The sequence below is a fragment of the Myxocyprinus asiaticus genome, chromosome 36, assembly GCF_019703515.2.
Source record: "Myxocyprinus asiaticus isolate MX2 ecotype Aquarium Trade chromosome 36, UBuf_Myxa_2, whole genome shotgun sequence".
Lineage (NCBI taxonomy): Eukaryota > Metazoa > Chordata > Actinopteri > Cypriniformes > Catostomidae > Myxocyprinus > Myxocyprinus asiaticus.
The window spans coordinates 35195758-35213349 of record NC_059379.1 but is presented as its reverse complement, the minus strand read 5'-3'; the positions used below and the strand labels follow the sequence as shown (position 1 = coordinate 35213349).

The following is a 17592-nucleotide window of genomic DNA, read 5'->3' as shown; positions in this document are numbered from 1 at the left end:
AAAGAGAGATCCACCAATCAGAGAAGTTGTTGATACAATGGAAGTAAAAAGTGCAGCAAAAGAGCTCAGCAGTGACCACCCATTCCCATGAAGCACAGCAAACACATAATCTACAGTAGTCTACTCCTGTATACTCTGAAGCTTATTATACATTAGTATGTCTAAATACTTTGCAATTTACTTAAAATATATTGCTTTTACTTTTATAAAAAGTGACTATAAGTCAATATATTTAAAAAAATATATATTATTATTTCTATCATTTTGGATTTGATTATGTGATTAACCATGCGTAATGGGAGTAGTTTATTCCATCATAAAATAATTTAAATACCTACTATTTAATATTATTTTTATTTATTTTTCAGGTTTTCATATACTTCATCATACATCATATACAGTACTATACTATATTTTTTCTTCAAATCACAAATCAAATTTGTAATGTTTTGAATAATTACAGATCTTTTAGTAAAATAAGTTTTAGCAAACTCTATGGAGAAAATTAATGGGAAAAAAAAATCAGGAAAAGGACCACTGATAAAGTGGGCGTTCACTGTTGCTCTCAATTGTCTCTAAGGGCTAACACGATAAAATCAGACCAAGGGAGTTTTGCCAATGTGATATCAGTTTACAAGAACATGCTTTTCTCTATTTGAACACATGCTCTTCTTTTCTAGTGCAAGCTCATGCAAATCATTGGGGGTTTGACAGCAGTCCCTCGAGAGCAATACCACATCCTCTACAAAACCAAAACATCATTGAGGTCAAAATTTAACAATGCAAAGGGAAAAAAAGCACTTAAAGAGAAAAAATAACAGCATACGGGTTTGGAACCAGTGGTAATTTCTCAGGGCCAGCAAAGCTTTCTCTGCTGGCCTAACATGCCAGATAAATAAATATTTTTCATCCTTTCATTCTCAATCACCTTTTTGCCTATATATTTTTAATCGCTTTCCACTCTTAATTAATCTACAAACAAATAGAGAAAAACTATAAGTTTATCCAGTCAGAATTTATTCCTTGATGCTTACAAGCAAAATGTGACAACTGTTTCACAAAGCAGTGAGCTCCACCCCATCAGGCCTTCAAAATTTCCTCAGAATTCCTCAACAGTGCAAACGAATGAACGTCTAATGTCAGACTGTCAGATTCATCAGCCAATCAGATTGATTTAATTGTTCTTGGTGGGTGTGATCTTTAGGATATGTCCCAGTCCAGGCCTTCTAGCTGGCCTTGAGTGAAGCAATCACGCTTTAAGTGATGTACGTAATTCAAGAGCGAAAAGCGTAAGATCAAGCTGCCTGTCGAGTCGGCTGTCATCACTGCTGGTATTGCTGTTGAGAAAGAGATCCTTATGGATTTAAAAACACGAGATGTTCTGCATGACCGTGTGATTGTTTAATTTATTAAACAGGAAAGGAGGACTGATTTTCACTTCAAGTAAATTGGTATGTGCTTTTTGCATTGTTATAGCAACATCAGGAGTTTTCTAAGTGTAAATTAGGCTGCGTGAGCATTCACTGTTGGATCAAGTTTTGAAAAGTAGTGCTGCGTTCCATTCAACTCGGAAAGTCCGATTTTACAAATTCCTACTAGGAAAAGTGCAATGGAATGCATCTAGAAGTCAGAATTATAACGTGTAGGTTCGTGCAGAAATTCTCAACGCGTGATGTCACACAAACATGTCGACACTCAGGGAGATATACAAAGTAAGTGATAAACATTCACTTTATTAAGTAATATTGATAAATGAGTTTGTTTCCACATTACATGATATTAAAGCTTGTTTAACAAACACCTGCAGAAACAAGTGTATAAAACATTATAATCTCTTTTGATAATCATACACCTGAAGCACAAATGCTAGCGCTGCAGCATTGTTTATCAGTTGGGTTGCTAGGAGACATCTCTAATGAGAGTCAAACCCCTGCTAAGCTAAAGGGAGCGTTGCAGTTCTGAATATCGGGGAATGGAATGCATTTATGGTCGGAGATATCAAGTAGGAATATCCCACATTCAACTTGAATGGAACGCAGCATAACCGTGTACCCTGATGAAACAAAATGTATTGCAAGCAACATTTAAATCGCAAATATTATTAGATAGATTTTTCCAGGTATTATAGATCTCCTTGGTAGATTCACATGAAAAATGTATATTTTTGAATGTCTGTTCAGGATGGCATGAATCACACTGAAGGCCTAGACTTTAAATGCACGGTCCGCCACTGTTTGGAACAACATAGAGTGTGTAAATAATGACAGAATTGTCATTTTTGGGTAAACTATCTTTTAAATGCAGTCATCTAAATAACACAGCCCATCTCATTTTCTTGATATTAAGATAAAACTGTGTCCGAAATGAATTTGATTAACAACTAATCAAATCCCTCATGCACACAATATTCAGAGCCATATGACTAAGCAAAATGAATTACCGCTCTTAAAGGCATTAGGACACTGCAGCCAAATAGGGAATTAATTAGCCTGAGAGATGTAAAGCGCACAAAGTCCGAGACGTTTAATATTTAAGGAAGTCCTTCTCGAATTTCGCAACTCCCCCCCAGCTTACTCAACATGAAATGATTGGCTGATGGTAATAACAGATTAGTCATCGTGAGTTACTGGGGCATGGCACCAGACACCACAATAAGCCAAATTGTGTTTCCTGACAAACACAGCCAGCCCCTTCACTTTAAAATATAAAATTCCACAATAGCTGCCCAGAGGGGTGACAAACTTCATAAAAGATCACCACACTGCATTAACATTTATTTGAATTTCCTTCTTCTGAAATAAATGCAGCTGTTTTAGGACATTTACACACAAGAAAGGGCAGTTTGAGCTAAAACAATTATATCTCGATATGTTCCATCTTTTTGATGATATTCAATATATACAGTGCCTCAATAATTATGGATTTGCTCTGAAATTGCTTAAAAGGGCAATTTTTTATTTCAAAGTTATCATCATTTCAACCAAACAACTATCGTTGCCAAGTCAATTCAAAATGTTTAATGCAATAAGTAAAAAATGTACAATAAAAACTCTAATTAGTTGACTTTACTCAATTAAATGAGTTAACTTGTTTCCTCAATTGATTGAGTTATGGTGTCTCCAAAACTTGTGTAATTAAGTTAACTTATCTTGTTGTTGATTTGGAATTAACTTAATTATTTAAGTTAACTAGATGCAAGTAGACATAACTCAGATTTGCTATTTAAATATTGTTGCTTCTACTTAATAATTTTTGTTGGATTGACTCAAATTTAAATCACACAAAAATACAGCTCAAATAAAGAATATTATAACCAATTCTAGGTCAATCGTTAAATAAACTTAATTCTTCACTGAAATGCATATAAACCTGTACTTCAGTTGCACATGCACAATGAGAATACGGATAGTGTGAACAGGGTCCAACTTGACCAAAGGGGACACAGATCACCCTAATGGTGTCATCACACGAAACAACCATTTGCATCAAAACAACATAAATAATCCTACAAAATAGCTTAAACCTCCATGACATCTTAATAACAAATCTAAATGCCCCCACAAGTGCCCTTTAACCAAGAAAACATTATGAAATAATTCAAGTGCAAGCGATTGTGGGTATTCCCCATAGCTCCAATTTTGTACTTGATCGGTGGTGATATTAACACTTAAAATCTTAAGTCTATAGATTTTTAAGATAAATAAGTTCAAGGAACATAGATATTTGAGTTAAAAGCCCACAACTTGACATTTCTAGTCATGTTTAATAAAGACAACTTGATTTTTTCCAATAATGACAATCAGTGTTGGGTGTAACACCTGAGACTTTTGCCCTAGCGGCCACCAGAGGTCACTAGGAGTTTAGAGACTTTTAGTTTGTAGTTCTGTGTTTTCCTCATCTAGTCTTGTGATATCCTGTTTCCCTCATGTTCATGTGTCTTGTTCTCATTGGTTTATTTTCTTGTTAACTTGTTATCAGTTCTGTTCTGTAACTGGTTCCTGTTTAGTAGTCTTGTTATTTTGTTATTAGTTTAGTCTTGTCATTAGTTGTCTTTGTCATGTGTTTCCCTTGTCAGTGTAACTGTTTCCTTGTCTAGTCTATCTGGTTCTTAGTCAAGTCTTGTCATTTATATTTGTTTTGTTCCATTACCAGCACTGTAAATAAACTGCACTTGGGTTCACACTTCAGCTACTTCATCTCCATCTGTTCCTGTCTTCAGCCTGCCAGAATGTTACATTGGGTAACATTACTTTTAAAAGTAAATACTTAGAATATTGCGTTACTCCTTAAAGTAACTTAATTAATGGGGGCCTGGGTAGCTCAGCGAGTAAAGACGCTGACTGGAGTCACGAGTTCAAATCCAGGGCGTGCTGAGTGACTCCAGCCAGGTCTCCTAAGCAACCATATTGGCCCGGTTGCTAGGGAGGGTAGAGTCACATGGGGTAACCTCCTCGTGGTTACTATAATGTGGTTCTCGCTCTTGGTGGGGCACGTGGTGAGTTGTGCGTGGATGCCGCGGAGAATAGCATGAAGCCTCCACAACGCTATGTCTCCGTGGTAATGCACTCAATAAACCACGTTATAAGATGTGTGGATTGACGGTCTCAGACGTGGAGGCAACTGAGATTCATCCTCCCCCACCCAGATTGAGGCGAGTCACTATGCCACCATGAGGACTTAGGTATATTTAGCGAGGATATAGTGAGTACTTCACCCTGTGTATTATGTCGTGTCCAGTGGAAGAATAGTCTTATAATCCCTCTGCCTAAACGCGTTTACTGATTTTTTTGAATGCAGTGTGTACTAACACATGTATCAACTGTGTTTGACCTGTTGACCTCATGTTGACCTCATATTACTCTAAAACACGAAATGTGCAGGCGGGACTTCCTTTTTACATCCATTGCCTGTTGGGTGCTAGAGCTTCTTGGTTGGACATTCCAATTTCTCCCATTCATTTAAATAGAAGTGACTCGTCTCTGTCTGCTAAATAGTCTCTGGCCTCACACTCTGTAGAACAACAATGCCAATCATGCATTACGTCACTTCCCCGAAGTTTGCACACTTTTACTCCTGATTTCTCGCAATACAGGGACAGTAGAGGTGTATAAAAGCAACATGTTACTTTATTGAAAAATTAACTAAAAATATATTATGGTCTAAAATAAGAAATATTGTGTTATTTTACTCGTTATTCAAAAAAGTAATCTGATTACGTTACACGCATTACTTTTATCGCGTTACCCCCAACACAGATGACAATATTAGGGTTGCAGAAGAATTCTTCAAGAAAATTAATGGCCAAATAAAAAGATTCCATTTAAAATCACTGCTATGATCATGCTTATTTTAGCAAAATATTGCAAAAATGTTGTGAATATTTTTTCAATATATTGTTCAGCCTTACACAAGAACAATGCAATACTTCAAGCAAGATACAGTAAATGAGCACTTAAGTGAATAATACATCTGTTGTTTCAGATATATACTGTATATATGCCACTGGAGCTGCTGACTCAGTTCTACTCAGCCATCATTGAGTCTGTCCTGTGTACATCTCTAACTGTCTGGTTTGGTTCAGCCATCAAATCAGACAGAATGAAACTACAGTGGAAAGTCAGGAATGCTGAGAGAATTACTGGTTCCCCCTGCCCACCCTCCAAGACCTGTACGTCTCCAGAGTGAGGAAATGTGCAGGTAGAATCACTCTGGACCCCGCACACCCTGCCCACTCCCTCTGGCCTGTGCTATAGAGCACTGAGCACCAGGATATCCAAGCACAAGAACAGTTTTTACCCTCAGGCCATTTTCCACATGAACAATTAAACTGCCTCAGGACTCCCCCATAGTGCAATAATGTATAAATATGTCATGTACATATGTAAATTCACTCATATTTAATTCAATTCCACGTTATAGGAGGTCACATTAATAACATGGTGACTTGCATTGTATGGACCTACAGAGGCGAAATATTCTTCTAAAAATCTTTGTTTGTGTTCAGCAGAAGAAAGAAAGTCATATACATCTGGAACGGCATGAGAGTGAATAAATGACAAGAGACTTTTCATTTTTGGGTCAACTATACCTTTATCTTTTTGAGGTTTTAAATTGATGGTTTTACTTTGGATTGTGTGGTAGAGCTCATTTTGTGACCACTGGTGGGAAAAGCAATGGTAAAGAAAATGACAGAAATTTGAGGTAAATCTTGTTAAGGTTATTAAAAAGTAAAAGTTAACTTAAAGTTATGATGTGAAAGTGTATTAGAAAATATAAAAATGAATTCCAAATACTTTGTAGATGTTTCCTAGAGATAATTTTTCCTCTGTCCCACTTTACCAGTACTGCTTTTAAAAATCTGGGATTTGTTTAAAAGAGGGTATTCAAAGGTTCTACTTCCCAATATAGAAAATGTCTTCATTTTTGCTTTTGACTAAGGTAGAAGACATCCTAAGCTTTCTTCAAAGGTATAATGTTAGGTTATGTCAATAAAAGTAACATTTCCAGTAGTGTCCCACTTTGCCCATATTCACCCTAGCATATCAAAAACTAAAACTAAAATCAATTCAAGATCATTTTTATTTTATTTGAGTTCCTTTTCATTTTCATTAACTATAATAACACTACTGTAATGGACAGACAATACAAATTTTCATTTCCTCAAAGGTCAGTCCTGGGAGACGTGCGCACTGTTGGAGCATCTGCTGGCAGGGACGCTATCTCACCTTGCATACTTCAGCTCAGGGAGTCTTGCTTTCTGGAAATGGAACGGAAATGGGGCAAAGGAACAAAAAAATGAATAGGTTTGAACTTGAAACCGAGTGATGATTACAGCCCAAGCGATCGGTCCCAACCAGACCCTTTCCCTGTTTTGTGTTTTTTTAAAATGACTCCATTATTAGAGAACCAACAGACTTTTTCCATTTCAATTCCTACTTAACAGATTTGGAAACACTGGCTGCGGTGCATGGCTTCAGTCAATGAATAACTTTATAAGAAGATCAGAGAGTTCTAATGGACAATAAGCCCTGTACACTTCCAGCAGGCCTCTCAACACGAAGAACAAGATGGTTGGAAAAACAACAATGACTGAAATATTGGCTTTGATTGAGCACAGAGCAAACAGACTAATCTAAATCAGTTTAAAGACCCCAGGAAATAAAAATGCGAGTTTTGTGGCTTTAAGTAAATATTAGTTAACTTTGAAGCCATCTATACAGAGTTCAATTTTACAGTCGTTCTCCTTCAGGAAAACAGACCAAAAATATTAATGACTCAAAATTGACCGATTTCAACATGTTTGCCCAATGAAATGCTCTCTAGAATGAGAATGTCCTTCCCCTTAAACCACCTGCCAATGATGAACAAAAGCAAGTAGTCAGTCATGGTTAACAGCTGTGATGAAAAAGAAAAACATGTCGAGCCCTTCCATTTGCCAGGCTCAAACTTCATGTTTCAATAGGGAATACATCAACCATCAAGCCATTTCATTTTAAAAGAAAGCTGAGCAAAGACATTAGCTTCTTTAATAAGGACTATTCAAATCTCAAAAGCCTTTTTCATTTAGTTTGGCTGGATTATGTTTTGTTTTTTAAATAATGTTCAGCCAAATTTTATAACAAATGCTGAAGCACGCTTCACTGCTGCTAAAATATTTGAATAATGTGCAAAAAAGTAGGGTCTATCTGCATAATAATGCGTTTTGTTATGTGCGCTTCAAATATAGGACACAATTTCCTGCCCACAATCCCCATGTAGCAACATCATTTGTATTTAGTCTGGTATGCAGTATATCACCCTGGCTGCGAAAGCTAACATGTCATCTGTTTTTCTGTGTTTCACTCTCTTTTGCATTAGCTGTGCTCTCTCTGCCTGTGTCAGCACAAACGACTGTATGCATTGCCATTTTCAGGACATGAAAATGAAAATCATATTCATTCCTGTCACAAATCAACTGTAGCATTAATGTTTTTGACATGGATGTCATTCAGCAGACAGGGTCTGCCAATATCCAAGAGTCTTTCGCAGAGACTCTTTCAGGAGTTACAAGAGTAGTTACAATCATGGGTGTAGATTCCAGGGGGCATGGGGGGGAGGTAACCCCCGCGCCCCCCCCCCCCCATAATCCAAACAAGCAAGTACACCCCCTCCCCCCCAATATTTATACCATGATCAATGGAAACATGTAAATGCTTCATGCTGCATCTACGCCCTTGGTTACAATAGATGAATAAAAGCTTTTCTTTTTTTTTTTTTTTTTTATGTTTAACCTGTTCCTATTATAGAGTCTTTCAATATATATACGTTCTGTAGCTAGCTAGCTATATATATATAGACGGACGGACATACAGCAGACAGACAGACAATTAGGCTCTATTGTTCACTTGCAGGCGCAGTAATTGTATGGATACATCACATCCGCTGTGAAAGAGAAGCCATTTGTGATTATATCATCACCCTCCAGGTGCTGCTCAAACGAGCTCTCAGACACTACTGAAAATACAAGACATTTTCCCTTCTCACGCTCTGTGTAAATCAACACCTGGTCTCCTTAAAGATTCCCTATCTGGCATTTAGTTACCGTTTACACATTATGTTACATATCATACACAGGTAGCATAGCAGGATGGAGTCTAACACACGGTGCATCTGATAATAACCAACCATTGTTCAAACACAACAACTCACTCTTCTGCAGTCTTATATATCATGATCATATTTAGATCATGTTAGTGTAAGCTAGAGAGAACTTCCACTGAACCCAATGACACAGGATTATATTATGATGGCAGACATGTAAACAAACAGACAGACTGACAACACCATCCTTCCTGTGACCTGAATGGCTTTGTTGTAGGTAGTCAAAGCAGAAAAAATAAATCCATGATATGCGGAACCAATAATTACTGTTTTAACCGAATAATAAAAATATACAATCATTACATAATCATTTAGAAAATAATACGGAAATAATATGTGTAATATTTTAATAAGAACAACAATAAAATATATCATTATTGTTTCTGTTTTTAGTAATTAAAAATGATTAATGCCATTATGTATATGCAAAGTATAAGTAATATTATCTATAAGTAAATATTACGTAAATATGCAAGATATCATGTAAATTAACCCGCTTATTACATGGCTACTCACCTAATAAATGAATTCTTAAATGCACATGTACAATTGTATATTTAAGTGCAATCTAACCTCCGGTTTGCGTCTGAGTTCTGTTAGTGTTTATAAAAAAAATGTAAAAAAATGACTGTGTGACTGCTCATTATCCAGCTTAAGGCTACTTGCCAAATAAATAAATAAATGGACATGAAACACTGATCTGAGTTGAAATTATTTCATTACCTTACTTGTAGAGATCGCATACTGATCCGAGAAGCAGGAAAGATGACTCGCAAAATCCAGATGACATGACTTAATATAGTCTGATATGACTTATTCAGTGTGTGGATGTGTGGATGTTATTGAGAAATATCAGACCACTAAATGGCAACATTGACCGTTCAGAATTAAGTATTCCAGATACCCGTGTAATTAATGTGTGTGTAAATATATACAGTGTGTGTGTATATATATATATATATATATATATATATATATATATATATATATATATACTGTATACATATACTGTACTGTATATATACTGTATACAGTATGAACGATACCAATTATTTTTATGTTTACCGATAACTGATTTGCGGAACCAAATTAATTTATATTTATGTTACATTTTAATAGGGATGACCACAATAATAATACAAAATTTTCTTTCTTTTTTTGATGTTTGTAGTAAGTAATTATTTATGCCATTATATGTGTGTAAAGTTGCAATCTAAATCATTTTGGGCTTAAAATACCTTATATTGCTTAAACTGCAACCCCGCTTCTTACTGAGAAAAAAGGCATGAATTATCGAAAGAGTAGACTGTTATTGAAAAACTGACCGATACCACTTATTTTTGTTTAAGTGTCCAATTACTGATATGCTGATACTGATATGATATTTCAGTTTTTTACGCAACAAAAAATATTTATTGTTAATAGTTATTTTTTACATTTATGTTTTTTTATTAAGTAATAATTATTTATGCCACTTTTTTTATACAAAGTTGAAATCGAAATGGTCGCAAACTAATTTTCTTCTTTATTTTGGCCTTCAAATGACTTAAAATGCTTCAATTGCTATCCACTTCTCAACTGAGAGAAAATGGCAGTATGTATCGGTAATCTAAGCCGTTATTGAAGAACTGATAAGTGTTTAAGAACAAAAGTGTAAATAACCGAATATTGCTTATTATAAAAATGAATGTTTCATAGAAAATCCTCAGAAACACAGCTTCATCACACTATAAGAAGGATTACAAGATCAGAAATATATTAAGTCAATTACATGTTGTTTTTCTTGTTGTTTTCTTATTTTGTTTTGTTTTTCACCGTTCAGCTTTAGCGATCTGAAATCTTTTTTTCCTTCATCTAAGACAGTAACTTGGCAGCTGAAACAGAATATAAGCATGTATGACAAAACTGGTTGAGTGTGTTACTGCTGAAGTGACTAATACTAATTGCCGCCATTTGACTTTTTTTTTTTTTTTTTTTTTTTTGCAACCTAAATATGCACTTGCTACAATATGTTACAAGAGGTTTCTGGAAAAGACAGTTTCTAGAAAATTATTTATAAATGTCTCAGTTATTTGCCCATTACTGGAAAAATTGTTGTTTTGATGCAGAGATAATCTATCAGTACACGTCAATGATGTCTAGCCGCAGTGAAAACAATATTTCTGAGAGCCATGAAAAATCATTTTGTTGGAGAGGGCAGAACCAAACCGGAACATCATTAAATCTACAGCACTTTCAAGGGCAGTCCAAAGATCTGCATCATTATTATGCAGTATCCCAGAGCGCTCTGACACGAGCCTAATATGAATCTTTATAGCTATCCTCTCCTTTCCCTCGAGATGGGGCTAAAATTATTGCAGTCCCTCTGTCAAAAGCACACAGCAAAGCAAGACCTTTAAAAATCTAATTATTGCAGAATTTGTGAATCAGAAAGCAAGGTTCTCAACAGACAGACAGACAGACAGACAGACAGATAGATAGTTAGATAGATAGATAGATTATAAAAGCTATTTCTTTATGGCTCCCTCACAATTGCCTTGGCAGTCTATTGCTGGCTGCCGTCCACATACCAGACTGTAAAAAAAACCCTGCTTTAATTATTAAAACACCCCCTCTTTGTGCAGGTGAACAATTGCCTTTTTATTCAGCATCAATTATCCAAATGCCTTATTTTTACACCAACATGAGTGGAGTGTTGTTTTATAAGTGACTGCTCAATTGTCATACCACCTGCAGACAGCTTTCCTTCTTGTCCTGAGAAAAGGTGCGTCAAAACGCCCCGGGTGAAGAAATAGAAGCACAACATGTCTGGAAACCATTCTATTCAGTCCAAATCCATTTGATAACCACCTCTGATTTCATATTCAAGACAAATGAGTGTGGCCCTGTAATTTATGATAATTTATTACCTTTCAATGACAAAAAAAAACGGTCTGAGAAGACACACAAAGGTCAACTGTGGACGCTAAGTTGATGTGGTTGATTCAAATGAGTGTTTAATTTATGGCTTATTTCTATCAGCAAAGTTTTGTACTGAAAGAGATGCCTTGCTGAATAATCCCAACAAAGATAGAGAGAGAGAGAGAGAGAGAGAGAGAGAGAGAGAGAGAGAGAGATGGTCCCTGGGACTGTGCCAGCATATTTCGCTTACCAAGTGGATCTCGAGGCACTCTGAGTAAATTCATTCAGCATCCTGACAACGCAAACACTCTCATATTATCATTAAAAAACGACTTATTAACATTACAAAAATGTACACAATATGCACACAATTAATAAGGTTACACGACTGACAGCAAATAAATCACAGATCTTTTTTTTTTGGCCGGCTATTGATTGTCATTCGCAACTGTAGCCTGCACATCAGCTACAGTGCATCAAAGCTACAAAGCATCCCTTATTGATTCTTCTATCTCATAGTAAGCTCAAACATCAGCCCATTATTCTGCCTGAAATTTTAATCTTTGAGACAGCTTGTGAATCGGAATCGAATGAGAAATCTCTGCCAACACCCAGCCCTTGTATAAATCTTGTTAAAAATAATCAAGGCATGTTTATTAATAAATGAACACAAGGAAAAATATACCAATATGCACATAGTATTATAGTAATTAATCAGCCACAGTACCGTACCTACTACAGATATAGTATAGTAATAAAGCCAGCTGGCATCTGCAATACTGACCTCCCATACATATATTTTTACTAGACCATTTGAAGCAAATAAATTCTGTGAATGTTTCAGAGTGATGCCACAAACTAATAATTAAATCAGTTTTAAATTGATTAATTGAAACCACTTTTAATACATAGTCATTGCAATATCCATGAAGTTGAAATCATCACAAATATGTAGAGAAGGTTCAATATATTTCCCAACCTTAGCAGGTATCTGCAAAAACAGGAACGCAGCCAAAATGACACATTTATAAGGTTGTAAACGCACACAGTGCACTATATACGCACACATTATGTGATTACAAAGGTTGCAAACATAACAATTCATCTTGTGATGTCATTCTGAAATCGCTAAATAAAATACATATGGCCTATTTAAAGGAATAGTTCCCCCAAAACTGAAAATTCTCTCATCTTTATCATTTACCATACTCTGACTTTCTTTCTTCTGCTGAACACAAACAAATATGTTTTAAAGAATATCTCTACTCTGTAGGAATGCAAGTTTATGGTGGCCAAAAAAGCACATAAAGGCAGCATAAAAGTAATCCATACGACTCCAGTGTTTTAATCCACATCTTCATAAGTGATATAATAGGTGTGGGTGAGAAAGAGATCACTATTTAAGTCTTTTTTTTACTATAAATTATCCTCCCTGCCCAGTAAGTTTTGATATGGAGGAAGAAGGCGAATCGCCAAAAACTAAAGAAGAAGAATGTGAAAGTGAAAGTAAAAGTGGAGATTTATAGTAAAAAAACATAAAGGACTTAAATACTGATCTGTTTCTTACCCACTCCTATTATACGCTTCTGAAGATATGGATTTAAACACTGGAGTCGTATGAATTACTTTTATGCTCAATTTATGTGCTTTTTTGGCCACCATTCACCTGCACTGTATGGACCTACAGAGCAGAGATATTCTTCAAAAAATCTTTGTTAGTGTTCAGCAGAAGAAAGAAAGTCATACACATCTAGGATGGCATGAGGGTGAGTACGGTAAATGATAATGATGAGAGAATGGATTACTTTTATGCTGCTTTTATATGCTTTTTGGACCTTCAAATTTCTGGCCACCATTCACTTGCATTGTATGGACCTACAGAGATGACATTTTCTTCTAAAAATCTTTGTTTACGTTCTGCAGATGAAAGAAAGTCATACACATCTGGGATGTCATGAGGGTGAGTAAATGATGAGAGAATTTTCATTTTTGGGTGAGCTATCCCTTTAATGTATTTCTTTAAAATCCATAATGGACTTTGAAATATATCCCCATTAGCAGAGATTCCAAATTTCAGAAATAAACATAATAAAGCACCTACAAGAATCGTGGACTGGAACCTGAAGTTAAAACATTCAGAACTTTTGAGATTTGGAAAGGTTCTGTCAGAGACAATTATGCTTAAATTGAGCATAACCTAAAAACTGAACATGTAACGTTTTGCTAAATCAGATTCTTACTGAGCAATCAGAGCTAGTGTAATCACAATGGGTGTGATCCTTCTCCAAATTAATGAGTATTTGCACACCATCTTGTTCTCAGTTAATGAGTTGCGCAAACAGCCAAAGAAGGAAACAGCGCAGAGGGAGATGAATACAAGAGTGACACCCTGCCTGTTTAAACAAGCGTCATACTTAAACACTTTCTTGTTGTATCTTGCACAAGCACTTAGTTTCTACTTAACTTAAAAAGTAGATTTGATGATCACAGGAAGAAACAGGCATTCTGTGTAAATATCAAAGACATGACAAACAACACATTTTTGTCTTGAATATTAGTTAATTACATAATGTCTTCATAATATCTTATCGAACTGCAATCACATACTCTGCCTATGAAATATTTTTTATTTTTGGTCGACAATTACTAATCCAGTTAAGTTTATAATGCTTGGAGAGAGCTATCTGTTAGCATTGCTATTCGTCGTAATGACTAGTAAATGCAATGAAAGTTGGCACATCCACGTTTGTCAATCAGCCAATCACCTGAGCCATAAATGCCATGTCACTAATCATCCTGTTATCAACAATCAGTCTAATCAATTCCTGATTGATAAAGGTCCTGTCTTCCTTTTCTTATTGAAATTTTCTATTTCACTCGGAACTTGGATCGGATTTCGGATTTGTCAATATACAGAAGTAAAATGGGTTGCGAAAGCCTTATCATGTTGACTTTAAGACGTATGTATTTAATAACATACATCAAAGGTCTCTGTACTTTGTCTGCAGTGTGTCTTTTCAAAGGAAATTACTATAATAAAGATATAGCAGTACACTCAAATACTGCCATAATCAAGTCATCATGCTCTTGGAATGAGGGTTTTCTACAACACTGCTGTGATGGGAAAACTACTTAGTTAACCTACAGTCAAGTTACTCTATTGAAAAAGTGGTTAGCTACACAACAAGCTACTTGCATAAAGCAGCTAACTACACTGAAGCTATTTAAGGGGGCATTATCTTTTAAAATATATAAATATATAATGAAACACACACACACATATATATACTGTAAATATATATATACATATACACACATACACACATCACACACACACACACACACACACATATATATATACTGTATATATAAAATTATAATTAAAAATATATCATTGTAAAACATAAAGTCAACAGCAGCATTTACCTAAATACAGTATTTAGTTGCAACAAAAAATACATAAAATACTGACTTCCAAATGCTTCATATGAGAGGATGAGAAGATGTTCAACATGATCACACAGAAGTCGGCGTGATGTTTCCAAGAGTTCTGGTACCCTAGAACTGGCCCCATTATGCCGACTCACTAACAAGCACCATCCCTTATAAGACATTTTTGCACCAACTCCAGTGTTTATCTTCCCCTCTGGCGCTACTGGAAGCGCATTGCATGAGTAGCATGGGAGACCCAGGTTCTGATCCCACATTGAAACCAGGAATCAATCGTGTTCGCATAATGCGTGATGAACATGATTCGGCAGTTGTGTTTCATTCGTTGCATTACATTTTTACTCCAGTGATGGTTAGGTTTGAGGTTTAGGTTGGTGCTTTTGCCACCCCTCTGTGGACATTTTCCCCAGAAAATGGAACTCATACGTGCCTATACGCCCAACAACACTAACCGCTTTGTTTCGTGTTTCAGTAAGCACAGACTGTTTTTAGCTAAAGAAAAGTCAACATAAAATTCTCAGTTTCATTATGAGATGAGTCTGTACTGTTTTTGGAGAGCGTGCTTGATTATTTCCTCAGTTCACTCAACAGTAAAGCTATGTGCACAATAAATGTGACAAAAAAAACAGCGAAGTAGTGTTGGGTCAAACTATTCAGCTACTTGCTGAAAAAAAACAAAAAAACTTGATACTGGAAAAGCTACACTATTATGAAAAGATGCTGTCATGCTCCTGAAAAATGTAGTTAAATTTAGTTTAAGTTAGTTAGTTACTCCCCAATACTGCAACATGTGCACCAAAATACAAGACTGCCACCTTCTCTCAGTTAAACCACTCATGTAAATAGTGTCATTTGACAAACAGAAAGTGTGAGAAATGAGAAACCATGCTGTTTACCGAGTTCAGCCTTCTCTTTGAGGATGTCCTTGAAGTTGAGGCCGCTGTTGAGTGTGGACTCTCTATATTTGTGGAGCGCTTCTCTCTGGCCGTTCTTGCCAAGCTCCTTGAGAACGGTGGGTTTCAGGGGCATGGCCCGAAGACCCTTCTTCCAGCATGACCAATCCGGTACCGTCCATTTCACTAGATCCTCCAACTTCACGATGACCTTTTCTGAGACGGCGATAACTTCGTCCTGTCGAATGACATATATGATATGAGGCAGGACATACTGTATGGTGCAAGTCAGTTTGAGAGAAAGCAAGCTATACACTCATGAATTTCACATGAAAACATCTCTAAATAAAAACAAGGCACTGATCTCTCAGCCTTGCCCCACTCTGTACACAGTGTACACCAAGCTATGTAATTACACCAGCGGAACATAATGTTACTCTTTAATCGAAAGAAAACAGAAGAACAAATGCATAGAACAAAACACAGCCCTGAATAATTTATTTTACTATTATTTATCTCAATGTAAAAGTTCAAAAAGTTGTACGTTTGAGAGCAATTCCATATTAAAGGGATAGTTCACCAAAAAATTATATTCTGGTATCATTTACTCAATCTCATTTTGTCCCAAAACCATATCATTTTCTTCCTTACGTGGAACAAAAGAGGTACAATTTTTTACAGATGCATTCATAAATTTTTTCCTCATTGAAAACATTTTACCCCTAAAGAAATTAATAGTAATTTTGAAACATATGTTTAAAATCATGAGCACTCACATGCGATAAAGACTACTGTCATATCAGTAACCTTTTAAAAGCTGATTTATTCTACATGGAGAGTGTCTCCTCATGGGGCTGCCATGTTGGGATCACATGACCAGCTGAGTATAACTCGCCTCAAACTCAGTAACCGCCCTGTTATTAGACAGTTTCACTCATGGATTAATCATGGGTGCACCTTTTAAAGGTTAGCCTGGTCACTCTTTTCCATACAAAAAAAGTATAAAGAAACTGTCAAGCTTCAAAATGACAAAAATACAACATAAAAAATATCATAAAAGTAGTCCATACAACTAGTGTGCTACATTCAAAGTCTTCTAAAACTTCTAAAACTACAAAAGTCATTGGCCTCAATGCTGTCATATTAGATTTTTATAGCAGATGGGAAGATTTTCAATGAAGAATGACTTAAATTTTAATCTGTTACTTACACAAAGCTATCGAATGGCTTAAAAAGATTTAGGAAAATGTGCACGAGTCATTTGGACTACTTCATGGTGCTTGTTTTGTAAGTTTGAAGCTTGACAGTACCAGTTCTGGTTCATTAAATGTAAAAGAGTGGGTAAAATATTCTTCAGTGAGTGCATTTGCATGCACACCAATATGCCGATAACTACAAAAATCGGCTTATTAAAAAAATCAGATAATGCAAGAAAAACTTTTTTACATCAGATTTGAAATCGCTGGATTATTCCTAAATATGCATGCACACAACACTTTGGATATTTCCAGTAAGAATGACGTTAAAGGTGTTTGCAAGCAAAGCGAAATTGGGGTAATGGGCAAAAATCTACATGTCAATCGGCCTTTGCTTAAACCTTTTATGACTTTGAGCCGTTTACATGACCTTACACATTGTTGGCTTATGCATACTAGGTGTCAAATCGTGCATGTAAACCTGCTCATTAATTCATCTTTTTGTACCACAG

General features: G+C 35.8%; 1 protein-coding gene across 2 annotated transcripts in view; it reads right to left on the bottom strand.

The window, feature by feature from the left end:
- The window catches only part of arid5b (AT-rich interaction domain 5B), a 199951-nt gene that overhangs the window by 160325 nt on the left and 22034 nt on the right, over positions 1-17592 (bottom strand). For both annotated transcript variants that reach the window (XM_051673717.1, XM_051673718.1), the window contains exon 3: positions 15888-16122. In XM_051673717.1, coding sequence (XP_051529677.1) covers positions 15888-16122 — 235 coding nt within the window. The remainder of the gene's footprint in view (positions 1-15887; positions 16123-17592) is intronic.